The sequence below is a fragment of the Schistocerca americana genome, chromosome 4, assembly GCF_021461395.2.
Source record: "Schistocerca americana isolate TAMUIC-IGC-003095 chromosome 4, iqSchAmer2.1, whole genome shotgun sequence".
NCBI lineage: Eukaryota > Metazoa > Arthropoda > Insecta > Orthoptera > Acrididae > Schistocerca > Schistocerca americana.
This window is the reverse complement of record NC_060122.1, coordinates 74,505,923-74,528,359: the sequence shown is the minus strand read 5'-3', so window position 1 is coordinate 74,528,359 and position 22,437 is coordinate 74,505,923. Positions and strand designations below refer to the sequence as shown.

The window sequence follows — 22,437 nt, the reverse complement described above, 5'->3', positions numbered from 1 at the left end:
CGTGGCGCGTCGAGCAGTCCCCTGTTCCATATGTCGGAGGACTACAACGCTGCGAATGGGGCTTTGAATTAGAAGTTATGAAATACTGGCCTCTCCTTCCCTCGCAGCTGAAAGTGGGTCCCATGTGCCATTGGATATTCAAGGGCCATTGAGCAGCATGTCGTAAATTACTATTGTGTACCCATTTCTAGTCCTCTGATTACAGCACCAGTTCGCAAGGGTATACCACAGAACTGCTTAAGCCCCTAAACAAGTCTGTATTTGCAATGAGAATTATATCAGATGTAGGAGACATAAATATATAAAACTTCCACACTTTGCTAACTTTCATTCTATTATATCATATGGGATCATATTCTGGGGCAATTCATCAAACCGAGCAAAAGGTTTTAGGGTGCAAAAGCGTGTGATAAGAATCATTTATGGTGTAAATTCAAGAACATCATGTAGAAAACTGTTCAAGGAACTTTGTATTCTAACTACGGCTTCTCAGTATATTTATTCCTTAATGAAATTTGTTGGAAGTAATTTATCTGTATTTCCAACCACTAGCTCAATACATAGTATCATAAATAGAAATAAGAACAATCTACATAAAGACCTAAAATCACTTACCTTGGTCCAAAAAGGCGTTCAATATTCATGAACACACATTTTCAATAAATTGCCAGCAACCATTAAAAACTTGGTTTCAGATAAAGCACGGTTTAAACATAGTTTGAAAGACTTTTTGATAGGCAACTCCGTCTACTCAATAGATGAATATTTTAACAAGGACTGTTAAGCCAACAGATTTCAGTTTTGACAGCACTTGGTCACAACAGTCAAGATTAGGTTTTTATGTATGATAAATTTGTTAATAGTGCATACATAACAATGTTTCTTTCTGATGGCGTGTTAATTCTCTAAATATTGGCTGTTGCAGTTTACCAGATTGTATTCACCTATTTCGACAATCTCCTGACAAATGATCAGTGTAGTAAGTGTTATATTCAAATGTTTTATGTCTTTATGTTATACTTTTGACATGTTCCACATCCACGAGAATCATCTCATTTTTTGGGTCTATGGAACGAAAAGTGAATCTGAATCTGATCTAATCTAATCTAATCTCTGGATATGTATCAAATTATTAGTTAACAGTAGATAAAGGAATACAAGATTTAATACAAGCGTTGAATCATAAAGTAGGCAGGGCCGAGGAAAAACAGCTGTGACGCGGTGAGAACGCTGCAGCCTGCTCCGGAGATATCGTCCCTTGCGTTCGGAGAAATTACCGCGGCAGTAGTTGCTGTTCCAATGGTTATGAATAGGAAGGAGTCGAGTTTTTGACTGTATACTGTGCATATTGCGTCTTGACCACTATAGCGCTCAAAATAATAGAAGCTTCCAGATTACGGTAGCATTCAACAAGTATAACGCCATCTGTAATGGATAAGCTGAAGAATGTTTCGTCGAAAGTGTAGCGTCTGCCAGTCAGTTCGCTAGCGGTTTGGAGCGTGGCACGTTAATGATTTTTGTTTTTCTTTAACATTTTTGTTATTTTCTATACAAATCTAAGAACATTAATACCTTTCGATTTTATAGTGGGCAGGATTTCACGCAAGGGCTGTGAAAGCAGAAATTCGTGGGGCTGGAACTGGCGATTTTGATTTATTTGTGAAACAATTAGACGCAATTTTATAGTTGTTAATTTCTAAGCAGTATGATGAAACATAATTGCAATTTAGAGGTTTAGAACATGCCCAGTCTGCAGCCGCACGTACGTCCGTCATTTTATAATCGATGAACCAAAAGTTCACTGATAAACTTTTAGGGGTTGCTCAACGATACCTTCAGAGTGTTTTGGTATAAGGGACCCTTGATCTCCGTTGACTAGTCACAGACTAATAATAAACGCATAATTTATTCAGTTCGTTACTGCAGTCATTCTTGTTTCTCTGAAGATACCTTCACAACAGTGAAGACGTCTGAAATCTTAAGTAACCAAACGTGCATCGCACGACTTAGAACACGGAGCAATGCTACAACCCTCTGACGAAACACTGTACTGCGTTGTGGTCGCCGTCGCTGCAGGAACACCTTAGCATAGCGTCCATGTCTCGCTCTTCGAGAGCACTCAGTCAACCCAAACACGAGTTGAATATTGGCCAGCCTTTCGTCATTAGTACTGCTGTGTATCACTGTGAACGTACAATGGATGCTGCAGGAAAAACAAACACAAGACAGAACTGGGTAGCACTGACAGGAAGGTCGAAGAAGAAGAATAAAAGGTGTACTACAGTTGCCAAGACATGGTACCGTGAGCGAATGGAAACAAGACTCACAGCACATATCGTCGACATCTGCACTGTTGCGCACTAATTTCAGTGTAATATAGATACAAAGCTAACTGTGGTAAGAAACCAAACGAAATGCCGTAACTCGTTAGAGCCATCGGAACCCTCGGTCTGTTATACAAGAATGCTCTGAAAGAGTGTCGGTGGAGTTCTGGTACACCGTACACAGAATGATACAAAAAAATAAAAAAAAAGCTAACATGGCACAACTGGCCTACGACAAGGATCAGTAACCACACAGGAACCGTGGGTAGCAAACGCCACTAGAGGGCGCTATGGTCACTTGTGGGCTGGCATCGCCGGAAGTTGTTTCATGGGGCCGTACATTCTCCTGGAACCGACATGATGATCGTGATGGTCGCACGTATCTCGTATTCCTGCGACAGGTTCTGCCGGAGATGCTGAATGGTGTTCCCATGTCTATTCGTCGCCGCATTCGTTTTCCGCACGACGGAGCTCCCGCGCGTTTTAGCAGACAAATCAGGCGACATGTGCATGAACCTATCCCGGCCTTTGGATTGATCACGGTGGGCGAGTCGCATGGGCTTCACGATCACGCGATCTGGCCCCAATCGATTTTTTTCCTGCGGGGTATTCTGAAGGGCCTTCTTTATAAACACCTGCTACATCGCCGGAGGACCTACCGGGCAGGATTGCTGTAGCAGCAGGATATCTTCGACATACGACAGGTATATTTGAGAGGGTGCGCCGTTCAATGCAGCGTCGATGTCAGCCGTGTCTCGATGCATCTGGACAAAACTTTGAGCTTCTCCTGCAACGGACGTCCATTTGCAGCATGTGGATAAATAGCAGCAACGCCATTTAGTAGCCCCCCGATGGCGTTTGCGACTCCGGGTTCGTATATGATTATTGATCCTTGCCGTATGCCCGATCTGCAATGTCAGTTTGTAAACGTTTTTTTTTTCTTTAATTACCCTGATGGCCACATCGAGATTAATAATCCGCTGTTTAAGTACTTGTAGTTAAACTACAAGACTAATAAATGAAAACATAGCCTACAGTTCGTAAGTAAAGTGTTCCAAGACAAGTTTCATAAATTTCAATTCCCGTTTTATTAACTACTTCTGCTAGTATTTATCGACATAGACAGGGGGGGATGAGGAGACAGAAGTCAAGTGATACCTCCGAATATCGCGTCGGACGTCTTTTTGCCCGGCGTAGTGCGTTAACTCGACGTGACACGGACAAAAGTCGTTGGAAGTCCCCTGCAGAGATACTGGCCATGCTGCCTCTACAGCGGTATACAATTACGAAAATGTTGCAGGTGCAGGACTTCGTGTACGAACTGACCTCTGGATTATTTCACACAAATGTTCGATAGCATTCATGTCGAGCGATCTGGGTGGCCAATTCATTAGCTCTAATTGTTCAGAATGTGCTTCAAATCAATCGCGAACAATTGTGGCTCAGTGACATGGCGCACTGACATCCATAAAACTTCCATCGTTTGAGAACATCAATCCCATGAGTGGCTGCAAATGGTTTCCAAGCAGCCGAACACAACCATTTCCAGTCAATGACAGGTCCAGTTCGACCAGAGGGCCCAGTCTATTCCTAGTAAAGACAACGCACACCATTAGGGAGCCGCCACCAGTTGCACAGTGCCTTGTTGACAACTTGGGTCCATGGTTTCGTGGGTTTTGCACCACACTCGAATCCCACCATCAGCTCTTACCAACTGAAATTGGGACTAATCTGGCCAGGCCACTGTTTCCCAGACGTCTAGGGTCCAACCGATACTGTTACGAGCCCAGGAGACCAGCTGCAGGTGATGTCTTGCTTTTAGTAAAGGCACTCGCGTCGGTCGTCTGCTGCCACCGTCCATTAACGCCAAAACTTTGCCACACTGTCCGCACAGATATGTTCGTCGTACGTTCCACATTCATCTTTGCGGTTATTTCACGCAGTGTTGCTTGTCTGCTACAACTGAGAACTGTACGCAAACGACACTACTCTCTGTCGTTAAGGGAAGGCCGTCGGCCATTACGTTGTCGGTGGTGAGAGGTAATGCCTGTAATTTGGTATTGTCGCCACACTCTTGCCATTGTGGATCTCGGAATATTCATTTAATGATCTCCGAAATGGAATGGTCCGTGCATCTTGCTCCAAGTAACATTCCGCATTCAGTGTCTGTTAATTCCCGTCGTATGGCCACGATCACGTCAGAAACATTTTCACATGAATCACCCGAGTACATATAACAGCTCCGCCAATGCACTGCCCTTTTACACCTTTTGTAGGCGATATTAACGCAAACTGCATACGTGCATATCGCTATTCGATGACTTTTGTCTCCTCAGTCTATGGACATTGCACGATATTTCTGCTAAAACAAAATGTCATTTTTAAACTTTACGACAAAATGGTGTTTAAAACATTGTTTGAAATTTCTCTGTAAATCGCCCGAGTGTGGCCGGGTCAACGGCAAGAAACGATTTCATGCAATGTTGCTAGCGTTATCACCAAAGATGCCTCATTCGTCTCCGGGGCCCTTCAATCCCAAGCCCTATCAGATATCTGCAAAGATAAACCTTGTAAAACTGACTACAAATGAAAAACGACTGTCACTTGCTATTAACATCCTCAGCATAGAACTCTAAGGCTGCGTTCACACTGCCGGCCGGGCCGAGCCGAGCCTGGCCGGGCCGCCGCCCGCTTCGATATCAAACACATGGTTTTGAATTGCGGTGTTCACACTGGCGGCCGGGCCGCGCCGACACGGCGTGAGCCTCCCGGAGCCGAGCCGGCGACATCCCGAGTGTTTAATATTGCCGGCGCGAGCCGACCGCAGGCGCGAGCCTGTGGAGCAGCACTACAGCTTCTACAGTACACGCATCACACGTCTCCCTTCTGCTTTCATCACAAGTGTGACTGCACACGTCTTTCATTTCACAATCAGTGAGGAAAAATTACGTTTATTATAATGATACATGCGAAATTACTTTTATTTCATTTATTTAATCTACCGTATTTACATGCATTTACAACAATAGCTTGCCAGCGATCGCGGCATTGCCGCCACTGAATAGTTCGCATTTACTTGTAAACGGAGACAGATATGAGTGTCACTGAGGGACGGAAATGTGTCCCTACCAGATGATAATGCATTGTAAAGTCATGCTGTGGCAGTTCCTTATCAGAGGAAATAGAACCACTGAGTCAAAGGGCATTACCTCAAAACTGTTCGCCTATCAATCTGTCTATCTTACAAGGTAATGAAAAGAATTCTGTGAGGTCATCAGTGGCTCCACATGATGAACCGTCACCACTGCCAAGCGCTGCATCATGAAGAAAAAAGTTGTAAAATTCTGAAGGAGTATTTCTGCGATTCTTCGTTGAAGGCACAGCAAGACATTACCCAAAATGACGAAGCTAATTACTTCCTAATGGTTCTCAGGAGTCCCATAAACTCTCTTCCCCTCAGAAGTAAGCGTATGTGAAATTTAAAATACAAATCCATGACTACAATTAATTGGAGGTAGTGAATGCTGTACAAAGTTCTACTGCAAACCAAAATGTGTGTACTAACGAATCTTACCTAACCGTTACACACAAATTTTATTCTGCTGTTATTCTTCTGCGAAAATTTGTGTTCTGATTAGAAACTTTGTCTTGAATGTTCTGCAGCACATACTGAAATGTATTATGATTCATTATGTAATTTGAATAAAATTTTTCAGGATAGTTTTTAAGTTCTTCATATAAAGAAAAAAACTCTCCTAAATGTCTGTCGCTATTTATGGGATGAATCCATAACCTCCTAGTTCTTCTGTACTTCATAACTCGACGAGTTACTGCAGAGTCAAAACAATACCAATAAAAGAGTGAAGACATTGTTCTACACGACAGCACAGACTAGCTAAAGGCGAGCAACTGTTGACTGCAGCTGCGATTTCTACTGACTTGCTTGTCAGCTGTCGAAGGGTGGGGATCTTTTTAAATTTATTTATTTGGCCTCCGACCAGCCATTTAGCCAAAGAGTGGGGATTACCTTGACAGTGCAGCGCAGCCCGCCAAGGAAGAAAAAAAAAAAACAATGAAGAACAATGAAACGCACATCTGTGCCGATCTACAGTAGTTTCATTAACTCTCCATTATTTTTTCTGTCAAAGTAGACAACGAGACTACAGAATTGCGCTTCAGTTATCTTTTAGTTCGAAATACGAAATGTACATCATACTAATTGTAGGATGTTGATGACAAATAATTGTTTGTCTTTTGTGATGCAACGTGTGGCCAATTATAAAAGCATAGCAGATGATTGTCCAGCAGCCGAGGGAAAAATTCTTATACATTTGGATTTATCTAGAGAATGAGACCATTAAAATAATACGAGGGACCGGCACTAGGTCTGCGCTGATCACTAGTAATTAGTTTTTTTTTTCTGTCCTGCATTATATGACTACACTAAACCAAGCTGTAACCGCGCGAACTCCGTGGCTTGCGGACGCGGCACTGACGCCACTGAATAGCTCGCATTACTTGAGACCAGAGACAGATATCAGTATCATTATAATTTCAAAAACTTTTTGATACTTTTAGCTACATTTCATACCCAACAATGTAAGGTCTAAAACGGATCTAACAGCAAGCTACCCGCTACATAACTTTTTCACTACAAGATTTGTAAATCAAGTGCACAACGTTGACAAATAGCATCATTTCACAATGACTGTTAAGAAATATGGAAAGATAAATGATTCAATACGAAGCTAAGATGTTGCACTACCACGTGTACAAAAATCAGATTCTTTAGCCACATACTTTCTTCAAAATCGGTTGGGAAGCGTTACGAAACTAAGAAATCACGCGAAACGAAAAGTAGACTTTTTCTTTTTTCACGACGTAAGTAACGCTTTTAAGGAAAAAATAAGTTCATAAAACGATGTGGCGAAGTCTTATATACCACTAAGAAGTTTTAAAACGTGAAAATCGGAGAAGTGGATTTTCCCCCATTTCGCCGTCCCGGCTCGGCGCGGCGCACAATGTGAATGCACTACTCGTCGGCCTGAGCTGGCTAGGCACGAGCCGAGCCAGCACGCATCAGCCCGGCCCGGCCCGGCCGGCAGTGTGAACGCAGCCTTACATGACATAAGACAGCAAAATTAATTAGAGCAAGAAATTTATATGTCTGCGTTATTTGGAATGACAATATGTAATTGAGGAAGCGCGAGATGTTCTGAAACCTGGCTGCAGGCGTAACAAATGAGTAGGTGTGTCAGTGCGGACTCACAGCGAGGTCCCCGCGGCGGTTGGCCCTCTCGCGATCGGCGAGCGCGACGAGCAGCGGGTCGGAGATGGGCCCGGCCAGCATGGAGCAGTCGCGCTGCTCCAGCAGCGCCGGCGTCTGGAAGAGCGCGGCCGCGCGCCGCCGGTGCTCGAACTGCTCCCGCGACAGAGTGTTGGGATTCCTGCGCAGCAGCCAGTGCCGGCCTGACACTCCACCCGCCTCACAGCCCTGCCCTCTTCCGCCACTTACCTATCACTTCACTTCCATCTTCTGTTAACTGCACGCAATAGACCAGAATTATCACAGCAGTCGTCGACAAACTTTTTTACTCGAGAAACAATTCTGACATTCTGGGGCGGCGTCTCGGGCCGCACAGGTAACGGCCTTCTTAATAAATGCTTACCTACGTAAATTAGTATTTTATGACCCCTAATATACCACCTACAGTAAGGGAGCGATAATTTGACAGCTGGCAGCCAAGCACCGATCGTTAAAAGTCGGCACCTTTCGAAACATTTCGTGTCGACTGTTTTCTTTTTCACTTTGCTGCCCACCCCACAGCGACGCCAAAGTTGTAACAATGTAGTTGCCTCATGATGTGTTCTTGCGTTTTCTATGTGAGCGGGTGATTACCGGTAGCTGATTAATAACAGTAATTATATTTAAATGCATTATGCAACACGAGAAATAATGATAAATGTTTATTAACTGTTTCAGTACATCGGTAGGAGTCGCCCACGTCAGTGAGTTGTTACTACTGGAAGACAAACAATAAAACATTCTCCCTCTCACATCCTCTAATCTCGTAGTGGTAACGCTACTTACTCCTCTGCCCCTGACGTAAGCTGTCACTTTTATTCAGCTCAAGTCCGAATTCACCAACGTCAGTTAAAAGTAAGCACATGTTTACAGTATTACTGTCTCTGTAATTATATTTGTTTGTTACTGACCAGGAAAACTATATTCGTAAGAACCTCTTAACGTTAGTTGAGGTCTTTGGATTTGGCTGTTAGTTGCTAGAAGCATTTCCTGTTCTTCATACACATAAACTGTGGTTGACCGTTCGCTTCTGCCTCTATATTCGGGCTAATCTCAAGAACTAGTGATTTTGATCCGGTTTTGTCTACCAGATAGACTGATTCACGAGGATGATTTCTGTGTATAATTTTATAAATATTTCGTTAAAATTGGTTTGGAAACGATGCCATTGCCACATAACTGTACATCTGCAGACAACAGTGAAGCTTCAGCAGAATCTGAGTCGAATCTGGTGGTTTACCGATAAAGCGCCTGCCTGAAAACTGGAAGCTCGCGGATTAGAAACCAGTCGGACGGCGGATTTTTCACTGTCTTATAACCTAGCATACATCTCCCAATGAAGTATAAGATCGCCAGACGCAGAATGAAATTAGGATTCCATATCAAACTGTAGAGTAGAATCGGAGTTGATGATCTAGTGTTCTAGTGGTAAAGTGCGTGCTTGGTAACGGAAGCGTCGTGGTACCGAATGCTTAAATAACGGATAAGAGGGCCATGATATTCACTTAACTAACGCTGTTCTGCGATTTTTAATCATTACTCTAAGTAGTGCCCCTTCAAATAAATTGCCGCTATCAAGTGCTCCGGCCGTAGATACTTTGTGTTACCAGTGCGAAACCGGGCCAGATCGCTAACACGAGTAAAATACTACTGAGATCCACCAAGGAGACTGCCTGCACTACTCTTGTCCGTCCTCTTTTAGAATACTGCTACGCGGTGTGGCATCCTTACCAGATAGGAGTGACAGAGTACATCAAAAAGATCAAAGAAGGGCAGCACGTTTTGCATTATTGCGAAATATGGGATAGATACAGGATTTGGGCTGGACATCATTAAAAGAAAGGCGTTTTTCGTTGCGACGGAATTTTCTCACGAAATTCCGACCACCAACTTTCTCCTCCGAATACGAAAATATTTTGCTGACACCGACCTACATAGGAAGAAACGATCACCATGATAAAATAAGGGAAATTAGAGCTCGTACGGAAAGATATAGGTATTCGTTCTTTCCGCGCGCTATACGAGATTGGATTAATAGAAAATTGTGAAGATGGTTCGTTGAACCCTCTGCCAGGCACTTAAATGTGATTTACAGAGTGTCCATGTAGGTGAAGATGTAGATATATATGAGATCCTCGGGCTGCATGGATATTTGATTTGAGGCTCATGCGGCCCGTGGGCCACAATTTGACGACCACTGATTTACAGGCTTCTTACATTTGAATCAAATTTTACCTAATTTCCCAAAAACGCCAACATATCCTAATGCTGATTACCAGTGTAACGAAATAACTTCAACAGGCGACGCTCTCTACTTTCCAACAAAAACATTCGCTGGAGCAGAGCAATTGGTAAAAATGTGCAAATGTGGCGCTGTACACTGTTTGTACGACAGTGTGACATAAACATTGTCATTAGACAAGCCATAACATGAGTAAACAGTATGGCTATCGAGAATAGAGACTGTACTCCGTTAGGAGAACTGTTTTATCTGAACGGCAGTAATCCAATGCTGCACTGATAGAGTATCGCCAACTGAAAGGTGTGAGGAGGGGCCCAATTTCATTAAATGGTTTAAAGAAAATCATAATGAAATTCGAAAACACAGGCAACACCTGGAAGAGAAAGGGGTCAATAGTGGGGTAAAGCCGATCTACACCACTTTTGATATCAAACTGATATGCTAATTAATTAAATTGATCAATTAAACCATTGCTCCCTTTAGTCTAATGTTCTGCTAAATGGTTTTTCACGCAACCCCCACTGCTCCTCGCCCCAGATGTCATCAAATCTATTGTGCTGCTAAATGGTTTGCCCCATACCTCCTTCGTCCATATTAATCTATTGTTATACTAATTGGCTTATGAATACATGGGGGTTGATTTATAACCCCCTGGGGATAACCCATCCTTCTGAGAAACTGCCAATCCCACACTCTCCACCTCCTCCTCTCCCACGCATATGTAATAGGGATGCCGGTCCTGGGACACTTTTATTGTCACCTCTTCACAGTTCAGTTCTAAGCCACTTATCCCCACCCCCCCCCCTGGGAAATCCCACCAATCCTCCCCTCCTCTGCCCAACTGCACCCTCCCACTTTTCCTCCCCTCCCCCCTCCCTCCACTCTGTGAATTACTGGAAAAAAGACGCAGTCTGTGCTTAGATGCTGGAGAGGAAGGATGTCATGACGCGAAATTCAAATCAACGTTAGTTACATTGCTGAAGATATATTGTTTATTTATAAAACCCATTTTCCATATTTTTTATTTAATCATTTTGTGAGAGACAGGGTTCCTCCCCTCTCCTCTCCCACTTGTGAACTGGCGTAGAAAGGCTGGAGAGCAAGGCACTCCCTTTATTTTTGGCAGAAAGTGTGTTCAGTTGACAAGATGTTGAGAGAGGAGCTTAATAAGTGTATGATCTGTAAGTATACAACTGAGCATGTGTCCATAGACTCCTACATAAAGAATGGAAGGAGGTGATAAATGGATGAGTGTAGGGAGAATACTTTTCAGCAACTAATGGTGATGCAGTGGGATGTGTTGAGGATGGATTTCGCAACTCACAGAAACTATTGCTTGTTCTGCATCTGTTCATGATTTTGAAATGGTCTGTCAATCCACAGTGCAGAAATAACTTTGTTCTGTTGCACTACTCCAGAAAGATAACTTTGTTCTGTTGCACTACCCCAGACTGAATGAACCAGACGGGCTTGTCTTGATGCATGGGGCTCGACTGAGGACACTTAAAACGAGTTTCGTTCCCCTGGGAACCAACAGGAACGCTGCATTCCTCCGTCCCCCATCTGGAAATTGGCGGGAGCCAAAAGAAATGCTGAATCCAATAAGGTAGTCAAGACGTCAGGTATATAAGGGACAGTCAGTCAGTGGAAGAACCATGAAGTGTTAAAAGCAACCAAGATTACCACCAGCCTCCGTCTCCCACAAGAAACGTAAAACTAAGAGCCTGTGGTTTAGCTCCATGTCTTTGTTCAGCTCCATGTCTTTTGTGTGTGGAATGCTTATTGTTTCTTCTTCCTCTTTGTTCAGTGAGCTCTGACGTGTCCAGGCCAGCAGCAACCACCGCCAGTTCATCGGGACCTGCAGCGACCTCCGGCCCATCAGGACCAGCAGCAGCAACAGGACCGTGGGATACTATAGCACAACTGACCAGCATGTTGAAGCGGGACAATGAGCTGCTATTACTCACCCCTATCATCGATTTGTGTGATGAAGACATCCATCCAGTCGCTAACTCTCGGAAGAATTGTTCTAGGGACCCTATACCACACAGGGCGCAGGTCAATATTGATCTCTGACACAGATCATCCCAGAACATTACAGTGTTACTGCAAGGAAGAATGTTGATGTGGTAGATGAGAAGTTACCGGTTTCTCCCACTGCTCAACTGATTTTCACGTCAACTTACAATTTAACAGTTAGCGGTTCAAAGCGCTTAAATATCGGTATATAAGCATCCGTGGAAAATGACTGGCGTGTTGTGTTAGAAATTGAAAATGGATTGAGAAGAGTTAAACTGTGGTTTTCAGAATTGGAATGGAATGAACTGCCGACGATTTAGAGCACTGCATCAATATGGTGCCAAAAGAAGAAGCTAAAGGAACACCAATGCGTTTTAGAGAAATACATGCTGAATTCTGTGACTACAAGAAAGTTTTATGTGCTAAAGTCTGTAGAGGTGTGAAGATAAAGATAAAACCAGTTGATTTTATGATGTAGTGCACCCAATGTATGACTGTTAAATAAAAATGTCTGGTAGCGCAAATCATATTTATTTTTTCATACTGCTCATAATAATGTTATTGATACCTGTATTTTCACTATAATGTCTAGTATATGGCAGCAACACCAAGCTGTCTGAATCACCTCGTCACCACAGTAAACGTCTTCAGTCATTGTTAAACTAAATGACAGGTGGTACTTTCATGTGTATATATATATATACTCTATGAGCATTGCAGCTCAGTTGGTGACATGTATATATACTTATATAAAAACCTATTGCACTCCAAAAACTGACGTAGTCGGTATCATGGCGGGGTGAGTGAAATATCAGGACTGTGTTGTGAGTGACTGGTCCTGTGATGGTGTGGAAGAAGACCAGAAGAAGAATGGGATATTTCTACCTAGTAATACACAGGTGATAATTGTAGCTCAATTGAGCTGCAGCGAGACAAATGTTCTCATGTCACTGCCTACACACTCGAATGGAATCTGCTGTTTTCAAAAACCGCTATTTTGGCCCTAGTACCAAATCCTGGAAGAGAAACGGCAAGGTGTCGATGATGTAACGCACATGACATTTAGTCAAAGCAGTCAAGTCCCTCTTCCAGAAAAGGTAAAGCCAAACACCGTATTCATATTTGATGGTGTTGCTGTGGAAAACCAGGATCAAATTCGACGATATTTCTGTTTTGGTCGTCATACGGGCCTTGACTATTTTATTTGAGTCAAATATATTCCAGAATACCGAAACAGCTGGTGAGAGATAATGCAAACCTCATCATTGCCATAAAAAACATAATTTGAATTTAAAGCACATTTACCAAGTTCATGTAGAAATTGATATGTCACTCAATGAATTTGTAAAGGTATGTGGAGACTGCTGGAATCACACACAGTACAGGTTTCTTCTTATTGATAAATCAAGAAAACTGCATAACATTAGCTATAGACGGAACTTCCTGGGGTTTCTTTATAGATAGCTATGACAAAAAGTGATGAGTTCAAAAATGGTTCAGATGGCTCTAAGCACTATGGGACTTAACATCTGAGGTCATCAGTCCCCTTGACTTAGAACTACTTAAACCTAACTAACTTAAAGACATCACACACATCCATGCCTGAAGCATGATTGGTGGTGGTGGTTGTTGGATGTTTAAGGGGGACTAGCATGATTGAATCTGCGGAAATAGCAGCAGCGCGGTTCCGGACTGAAGCGCCTAGAACTGCTGAGCCACAGCGGCCGGCTAGGTGAGTTCATTAGTTTACACCACAACATGGATAAGTTTGCATGTATGTAAGGCACTCAGCCAAAAAGACAGGTGTGCACAGACAGGGAATGCGTCTGTACATAGATGTAAAATTTCAGCCACTCGAACACATATCGAGACTGAAACTGATCAACGACTTAGAACTAGGGTTGAGGAACTAGAGACATACAGCCGGATAATTCTGAGAAAGGAGGTAGACGACTTAGCTGTGAAGTTTAATAGAATTTAAACGAATGTACACAACGTAACTGTAAAGGTTGATAGAATTGGACGGAGTATGTATAAGTTGCACCCTGCAAAGGAATCCACTTATTATGCAGGAAGATATCGACTAAATATAAGGTCACTGCGGCAAAGAAGGTTGTTCGAGAGAAGTTATGACTGCTAAGGTCAGGACATGTGGATCGAGAGCAGACACCGAGAGAAATCCTTAAACCAGTTACTGATTCTCTCGATGAATTCTTAGCGCATTTACACAATGACGACAGCGTTGCTGATTTCATTAACTGTCACAGTGGTGCTAGGATAGACAAAACATTTGGTGTCAGTGGTGAAAAACCGTACATGTTGGGCACCCAGCCTGTAAGTTTAAAAGAAAAAACCATACAGATAGGTGACAGGGAACATCAGAAAACAATAGGCCTAATGAACCTCTTCTACTGAATCCCTGAAAAACAGTAAATTATTCACCCAAAAATCTGGAGATGTGATGAAGTACTGCAGTTGACTGGTGTACATTAGAAAGAGGGGAAACTGGTGCTGTGCGAAATATAGAACCATTACAAAACCTATAATAGATGTTTGATACAGTATTGGTGATGGAATTGACATCCAGCAGGAAAGAGTCAGCAATCGATCCCACAGTATATATGCAACGACGGCCCCAATGAGCTAGAAGATCGACTGCGGCTCATGGTATCAGTTTCTGCTGGTAATACTGCTTATTTGAATAAGTTTCTTTCAATAATCTCCAAGCTCACAGAGAGGCTTATAATGGAAGATGTATGGTGACAGTAGTTCAAGAACTGCACAAATCAGCACACGAAACATACCCTCGTAGGCATGTTATGATTAAAGGTTTGGATGACTTATGGCAGGATAATCTTGTAGATATGTGGAAGTATTCATTTGCAAATAACGGATTCAAATATATGTGAATGGTCATTGATACATACTCCTAATTTGCCTGGGCATTTTCTGTGAAAACAAAAATGGTGAAATATGTCACAGAGGTGTTTGAACATTTGTTGCTGAGAGCGACGAATCGATGTCCAGGCAACCTCCAAACTGATCGTGGTGGGAAGTTTTACAATAGGTATTTCAAGACTGTGATCCATGGGTATGGAATACATCACTACTCAACATTCACCCACCTGAAGGCAAGTATGAAATGTTCGAACAGAAAATAAAAGCTCAAATGTGGATGCATTTTAATCTTCACAGCTCATACAATTGGATGGATATCGTCCCAGAAATAGTTGCACAGTGTAATCGAACCAAACATAGCACAATAAAAATGAAACTAATTAACCAAACATAGAATTATAAAAATGAAACCAATTGACGTTCATGATAATGGACTACTGATAATGTATACTGTCGTATTAAAATGTTTTGTCCACATAAACAAATTTAATGTAGGTTTTTTGGTAGGTATCTCAGAGACAAGACGGCATTTGAGAAGTCATACCTCCGAAAGTGGTAGAGTGAGATGTTCACAGTTTAGAAAATGCAGAGAACAAACCTCAGAACTTACATCTTAAAGGATAGCAATGGCACTTAAATTTCAGGATGCTTTTACAAAGAGGAAATACGGAAGAGTTCAGAACCACATGTGTTTCTTATAGAGCGTGGCATAAGATGTTGGGGGAATACACCACCAGCTGCAACCAAAGCAGCTGCATTGACGCTGACAATTTGCTATATAATGGGGTACGCAGAGCATAGTCAGCACAGTAGCATAACATGCATGATAAGAGACACATTCTAGAATCCAGATGGTGGTGGTATTCTGGACAAACTTCCAGCTGAATTGTACATTCTGTGGTATAATTACTGTGGATCTGGTACAAATCTTCAAAAAAGGTTGGCTTGTGGTGATTCATCTGTTTGTCGAGGCGTAACCTCTACCAGAACGTCATGTTGCGGACCGAATTTTATCTGATAAAGCCAGGGCAATATGGGCGGGAACGTATATTGGTATAGGGTAGCGCATTGCAGTATTTTTAGTCGAAAAAACCATGCGTAGTAAAATTAAGTTCGGCTTGGGTGTGAGTTGTAAACAAGTAATTAACGGCGCACGTCGTGCACTGAGTAAGAAGAAGACGAAGAAGAAGAAGACAACGATGATGAAGAAGGAGAAACCATGGCAGGTGCGTTTAAAGAGCTGTATCTTAACAGCGACGAACGCAGGTAAGAGCGCCCTGAAGCATATAGGACTGGTTAAAGCACCCCAGGATTTGCCAATACCAAAGACATCAGGTGAAACTCTCCCCTTACTCATTCCTGCCCTCCCAGGTACCTCAGCGATAGGTTCACAGACTGGTGGTGCAGGGCTAGTGCCAGAACAGTCGAGAACGCATAGAATTCCCTGGAGCAGCTAGAGAAAGCAAGAATACACAACCACATGATGGAAGCAGCAGCCATCGGGAAAGTACTATATCTGAAACCATACAAGAAAGGTTTTCATAAATAAAAAAAGCCCATTAACTGTCCTACCAGGCTGATCCGTTACAAATACAGACCTGGTCAAGTTTGTTAGAAAAAAAATTCACTATTCTAAGATTCCATGGTGTGTTTATGTGGGATACATAAATCTGGAGAATGCAGAACTGTAAATTTAGGTTTTGCTGTGGTACCAGGAACCAATTGGGTAGCGTATGTTAAGAAAAATACAAATAATGTCTACTATTTCGACTCATTTGGAGACCTACAGCCCCCAGAAGAGTTACAATAGTACTTCACCGACAGAAGACGTGTGTGCTACAATTTTCACGGCCACCAACACTTTAATATTTACTTCCTGGGCATCTGTGCATCACCTTCCTCCTAAAGTTTACGAAGACGGGTAAAGAAGGAGGTTCATTAAACATCCACTCATCAGTAGAGCTTCAGATGGACTGTCATATACACTGACTTTAAAAGGATAATCGTCAGTATTACACGCGAATTACATCCTACCGATTGAATTAAGCTATTGGTCATGGAGTATTGCTCCGACTGGACTGGAGACATACAAAAACATGCCGAATATCACCGAGGCTAACAACAAACTTCATCTGGCAATTAACGGTAAAGCAGAAATTGTGGAAACAGAATCTGGTGCGTACGATACTGACGATTTAAATGATGTTTTAAAACGGTTTGAAAAGGGGTTATGCTATGTGCAAACACCAATACACTTAAATCTGAAATAAAGACACCGATTGCGGCGATTGACTTCAAGCAGAAAGGTTCAATAGGACGACTACTGGATTTCACAAAGGGCAGGTTTTTACAGATCCTACCAGTCAGTAGATATACATCCTGTCAGTATAAACCATGTTTAGTGTAACACTGCAACAAACCCTTATCTCAACAATAGATTGATTCACACAACATACGAATTCTTCCCATCAGCTGGAACAGGGTATAAGTTCTTTGAGACACCTACAAACGCTAGTTACCTTCTAGTCACAGTTTAGATATTGGACTATGCGGAGCTGCATATTGTGAACCAGGATAACAAAGTGCGTGGAAAGGAAATCATTGTACAAATAGGCCTACATCTAACGTGGAACCAACAGTGACCTCGAATATGCAGAAACATGTCAGGACCGGAAGCGGTGGCGACCTTCAACCGGCTACGATCTGCAGTGGACCCAACAAATATCTCGACGATAATAACGAGCCCGATTGCCGGGAGACCACAAGCGGCGGCAGTAGCCTCGACCAACCGGCACATCTTGAAGGAAGAAGCGACGATCTTTAATTTACTGGACCAGAAGTGGCAGTGACGACTTTCAACCACCGGGAGTCGCAGCAGCTTCCCTGCGTCCTCATATTTTCAGACACAGCAGGGGCATAAAATATAAAACAAACGTGTACAATGCAGAGTGCGGCACTTCACAACAGAACAGCAACGTGATAACACGTCCGAACTACGAGTTTCTTTCGGCTGATATACGAGTAACCAGCCCAGAGGCATACGACGAGCGTATTGTATGCCTGGAATACTTTTCGGATAAACCTTATGCTTCAACCACATTTAATAAGAACGATAAAATTAGGATTTTCATCCAGCACTAAGGCGCTTTAAGCTTCCCATGCAGGAGTTTCGTATATTTTGATGGGTCATTTACGAAAAGGGACGGTACTGCTGCAGTGGCATCGAACCCTGCGGTAGTGCTTTAGCGTTTCTGTTTCAAGAGATACAAAATGAACTTAATGGGGTCGAGACTGATCATACATGCAATGTAGGCATAGCATATACTCTTAAAACGTATATGTCTCCTTCTCCCTCAGATCTGAATGATTTATAAAATGCTGGATGGTTTATTGAAGAGCCAGTGGGTAGAACAGTGGAAGAGACCAAGAGATTTACAGCATGTATACCTCTAAAACTGCTTATGGCATACTTTGAAGACATGTGGAGAATTGTTATGAATCCTGACAGGAACTAATCCTAGCATGGAAAGCAACGGATAACAACTCATACATTCACGGAACTGAAAATGAGAACGAGATCACTATCAATAAAATCATGTGTAAAACGCCACACATCACTGTATCAGACGAGCAGCATTAGAAGCTTTTAAAAGTTCTGATTGCTGGTGTGTTTCTACCGTTATCTTATGTTCATGGGAGGTTTTCGATTACCCAGTGCTATCGACTGCAAGCAAATGTGGGCTATTAAAACCTCTGCTCAACTGGAGACAGCCAGGTTAGTCGTACTTGCGTTTCAAACTAACAGAAGAGGGTGTATAGCAAATTATTCCACAGAATTTGACAAATGCAGGTTGACTAACGTCAGAGTCTACATACACTCTGAATTCTACCCATATTTTAGTTTACACCTGCAGTGGAATGAAAATGTATAAAACCTAGCATATGACTTGTATGCTAGGTTCCGTCCTTAATACTACGAAGAGGATGGATGAGTACCCAGCACACTGAAATTCAAGGAGCTGGTGCCAATCATCGTAACAGACTGCTCAAAGCAGAACGAGATACTTATATCTGGACCTATAGATGTATCAACTGAACCTGAATCTTTGGCAAATTTTCCAGTACAGACTGCAGCATGTACTCTAGTTCCGCCCACTCACCAGTGTTGTGCAATGAGCTGAACAGGTGCTGAGTCATATCCAGAGCACCAGAGCATTTCACAATGGCATCCGAAGGTGCGAACACCATTGGACACACATCAATGATGCTGAGTGTAGACAGTTCATATCTGAAGAAGTTGCTTCATAGCATACACAGAAGATGCCAGTATAACAGAGACATTCTCAGCAAACATTGCATCGCTAAGGGCTTTCAAGGATGTGAAGTGTGCTAAAACATGGCGGAGTGCAAAGTGGTTAACACGTTTCTAGGGTACATCCATTCACATGGATGTACCCTACAAAAATATGGTAACGTCACTCGACCACACGAATGTTATCAAAGAAAAGGAGAAAATCGCATGGCTGCGTCGAATCTTCAAGCTCGTTGCTATCCAAGACGTGGGATTCTACAGGTGCCCTGCTCTCCATCGACTGACGAAGAAAATGTGTGAAAATAGTGCTGTGTCTGTTTATGAAAATGTAAAATTAATTTTAAGAAAGATTGAAAATAAATGAATTTTCATCTCACAATCATTGTATGATTTCCTTTCACCCTGCTCCCACTTTGATAGTATACAGCTTTGCCTAGATGCTACGTCTGTGGTCTTCTTCAAGTAATGGTGATATAATTTTAGACATGTCTGCGATATGTCTTGGAAACGGACCCTGTCACGTGCCTCCTCTTCCCATAAGCCCTCCATAAGCCAACCATTCCAAATATTTTCTTATTTTCCATGTTAACTTCACCTTCATGTTCAAAAATAATGTTATTTGTGTCCCACACACCCTTTATATATACAGTTGGGATAGGCTTTTTGTAGATAACAACAACAAAGACATACAGTAACTCTCGTTTATTCAGTTGCCACAGATACAATTTGATTCTTAAGAAACAATTCGGTTCTTAAGGTACAGTTTGGTTTTTGAGATGCAATTTGTTTTTAATATTCCAATGCAGAGATACGTTTTTTACACAATAAAAAAAATTCACTGGTAGTAATGTTTACAATTTTCAGATATATAACTCTACACTAACACTAACACGGAGATACTTTTATTCTTACACTACTACTGAATTCCACAGTCCCAAAACTAGCAATGACACTGTTGTTATACAACAAAAACAACAACAATCCTGATGCACTGTGAACTATGTATATAGACATCTACAATTAAAAACTAATCAGAATTGGACGGCTAGTGGCAGGTAAAATTTGGAACCATTCTGTTTACATGACGTGCAAGGTGAGTATATATATTTCTGCCAAACATTTTTTTTTGTCGATACACGTGAGGGACAGATAATTTGGAAGTACAACTTTTGTTGACGAACATGGTGCACAGATACCTTCTTACAAGGTATAAATTTACAAGTGTATACAGTACAGATTCCCCACACATATGGCGTGCGTAAGTAAATAAACAAATATTTACATCACACACACACACACACACACACACACACACACACACAAACACACACACACACACACACACATGCAGACGCATGCACACAATAACTTACACTATGATAAAAGGGTCATATTATTCTGCAACATTTACACCCAGTCTCCCTCTCTCCTTCTCACTCAGAGTCCCCCAAGCCCCTCTCTCTCAACAAGTGAAAAGTGTGAGTAAAGGCGGGTATCAATCGTGTGATCATGAATAACCCTTTATCATCATGAGGTGACAGGCCGATTTTAGATTCCAGCACATTGTAAACGTTGTGTCCTCTCGATCAAATACTACTTTGCTGAACCATGTGCTGCCGTTGTAGCGGAGCACCGTGAGTAACATTGCAAGGCACTGCAGACAGTCTTTGATCGAGAAGACTCACAATGCCGCATGATGTTCACTCTTAGTACGATTCTCAACTTGTAACCCATTCGTTTAATCTTTCTTCAGGGTGATAATCTTCTTGTTCTGTGGAATAATACCATAATGATTGTCGGCCGTGTATGAAGATGTGTCGAATTCTTGACTGTGGCTCCTCATTACTTCGTATGGATTTTTTTTAGGCCAACTCAAAAGTTCTATTACCATCTCTGCATAAGGATTAGTTTTCACTAAAGTGAAGTCTCGCAGGATGTGGGTACTGCGAGGTTTGCGTATGTCCGGTTAAGGTTAACCATTAATACGCGCTCATCTGGAGATAGATTGGGTCGAAAGTCGAACAGAGGGTAGCGGTTTGAAGGGCAGAGGGGGAAAATATTGCCAAGGCAAACGTCAAGGGAAGAAAACCTCTGCGACAATTAGGTCGAGTAGTAAGAGCAGTAGCGGATGTTTTGCTGACTTCGACAGGTCATGCAAGGGTAGGTTATATTAATAGCGGGTATCGTGCAAGAGGATGCCGTGTCAGTGCCATTGGTCGCTATAATAATTAAGGAGTCCGGTGTGGCAGCGCAGTGCGTTGCCTTGAGCCTTCTGCTGCGCCGTGTCGTCAGTGATTTGGCACAGCATCATCAGACTAGTGCCGAACGGCGGCAGCTCGCTGTTGGTCGGCTTCTCCTGTTATTGCGTGGCGCAGCTCTGCCGCAGCTGCTCCTCGAGCAGCTCTGCTTACTCGGCGTACTGCGCCGCAGATTTGTCGGAGAGCTGCAGGCCGTTCTCTCACGCATGCGCGATGTATGATGCCCTTTTGTCTTCTATTTCCCTTGCGGAGGCTGCCCGATGGCTATCGGCGTCGCTGCCGTTACCGTTGGGGCGGCGGCTGTCTTCTTTGCACCCTTCCCTGCGGCGCTGCTGGGCGGCCGGTGGGGCAGGAATCCGAACGCCCTTCTGTGAGGTTGCAGGAGCATTCGCTGGGGTTTGAACTCCTTCTGCTGAACCTAGGCCTTGGGCGTTGCGGCGCTACTTGGCGACATGGCCCTCGCCCTGGCACTTGAAGCACTGGGGCTTGTGGTCCATGGCGGTCGGGAGAACTGTCATAACAAGGAAGCCCAGCACCTTCCGCAAGCCGAAGATGTCGTCCCCGCCGTCGGCCGTTTGCACTGTCACGGCCTCTTCTTGTTCGTTCGGTTGTGCAGCCTTGCGGTTGCATTACTCGGCTCGCAGCTACCCTTCACGGACTGCTGCCTCGACACAGCACCAAGGCAATCCCCTTAGGAGCGCCTTAGTCGTCTTCTTTCCATCGGAAGGCCCCTTCTCACGCGACAGCGGCGCGTCGACAATGTGGGAGGCCACAGGGTTCTTTATCGCCATGTGATCGGCCAAGTTTGCTGCCAGAACGCAGTTCAGCGAGTCTGTGTCGACAGACTCGTGGACCACCTAGTTCTTGGCGCAGGTCGTCATTAAGTCGAACAGCGCTGTCCACCCGCCCCTGTATTTGACGTACAGAGGGGGGACAGGCAGTTACTCGTCTTCTCGGTCTTCTTGGCTTGGTGGGCAAACTCAGTGAGTCGCACAACCGAAAGCCCACTCGTTGCAGCAGGTTTCTTCCGCGTATTATTCTTTCCCACGTATTCTTCTTTCCCACGTATTCTTCTTTCC

General features: G+C 43.2%; 1 protein-coding gene across 1 annotated transcript in view; it reads right to left on the bottom strand.

Annotated features, from left to right (window-relative positions):
• Nucleotides 1-22,437, bottom strand: part of LOC124613269 (cilia- and flagella-associated protein 299-like) — a 56,626-nt gene that overhangs the window by 19,426 nt on the left and 14,763 nt on the right. Inside the window, exon 2 of the mRNA XM_047141961.1 lies at nt 7,594-7,771. Within this exon, the coding sequence (XP_046997917.1) occupies nt 7,594-7,771 (178 nt within the window). The remainder of the gene's footprint in view (nt 1-7,593; nt 7,772-22,437) is intronic.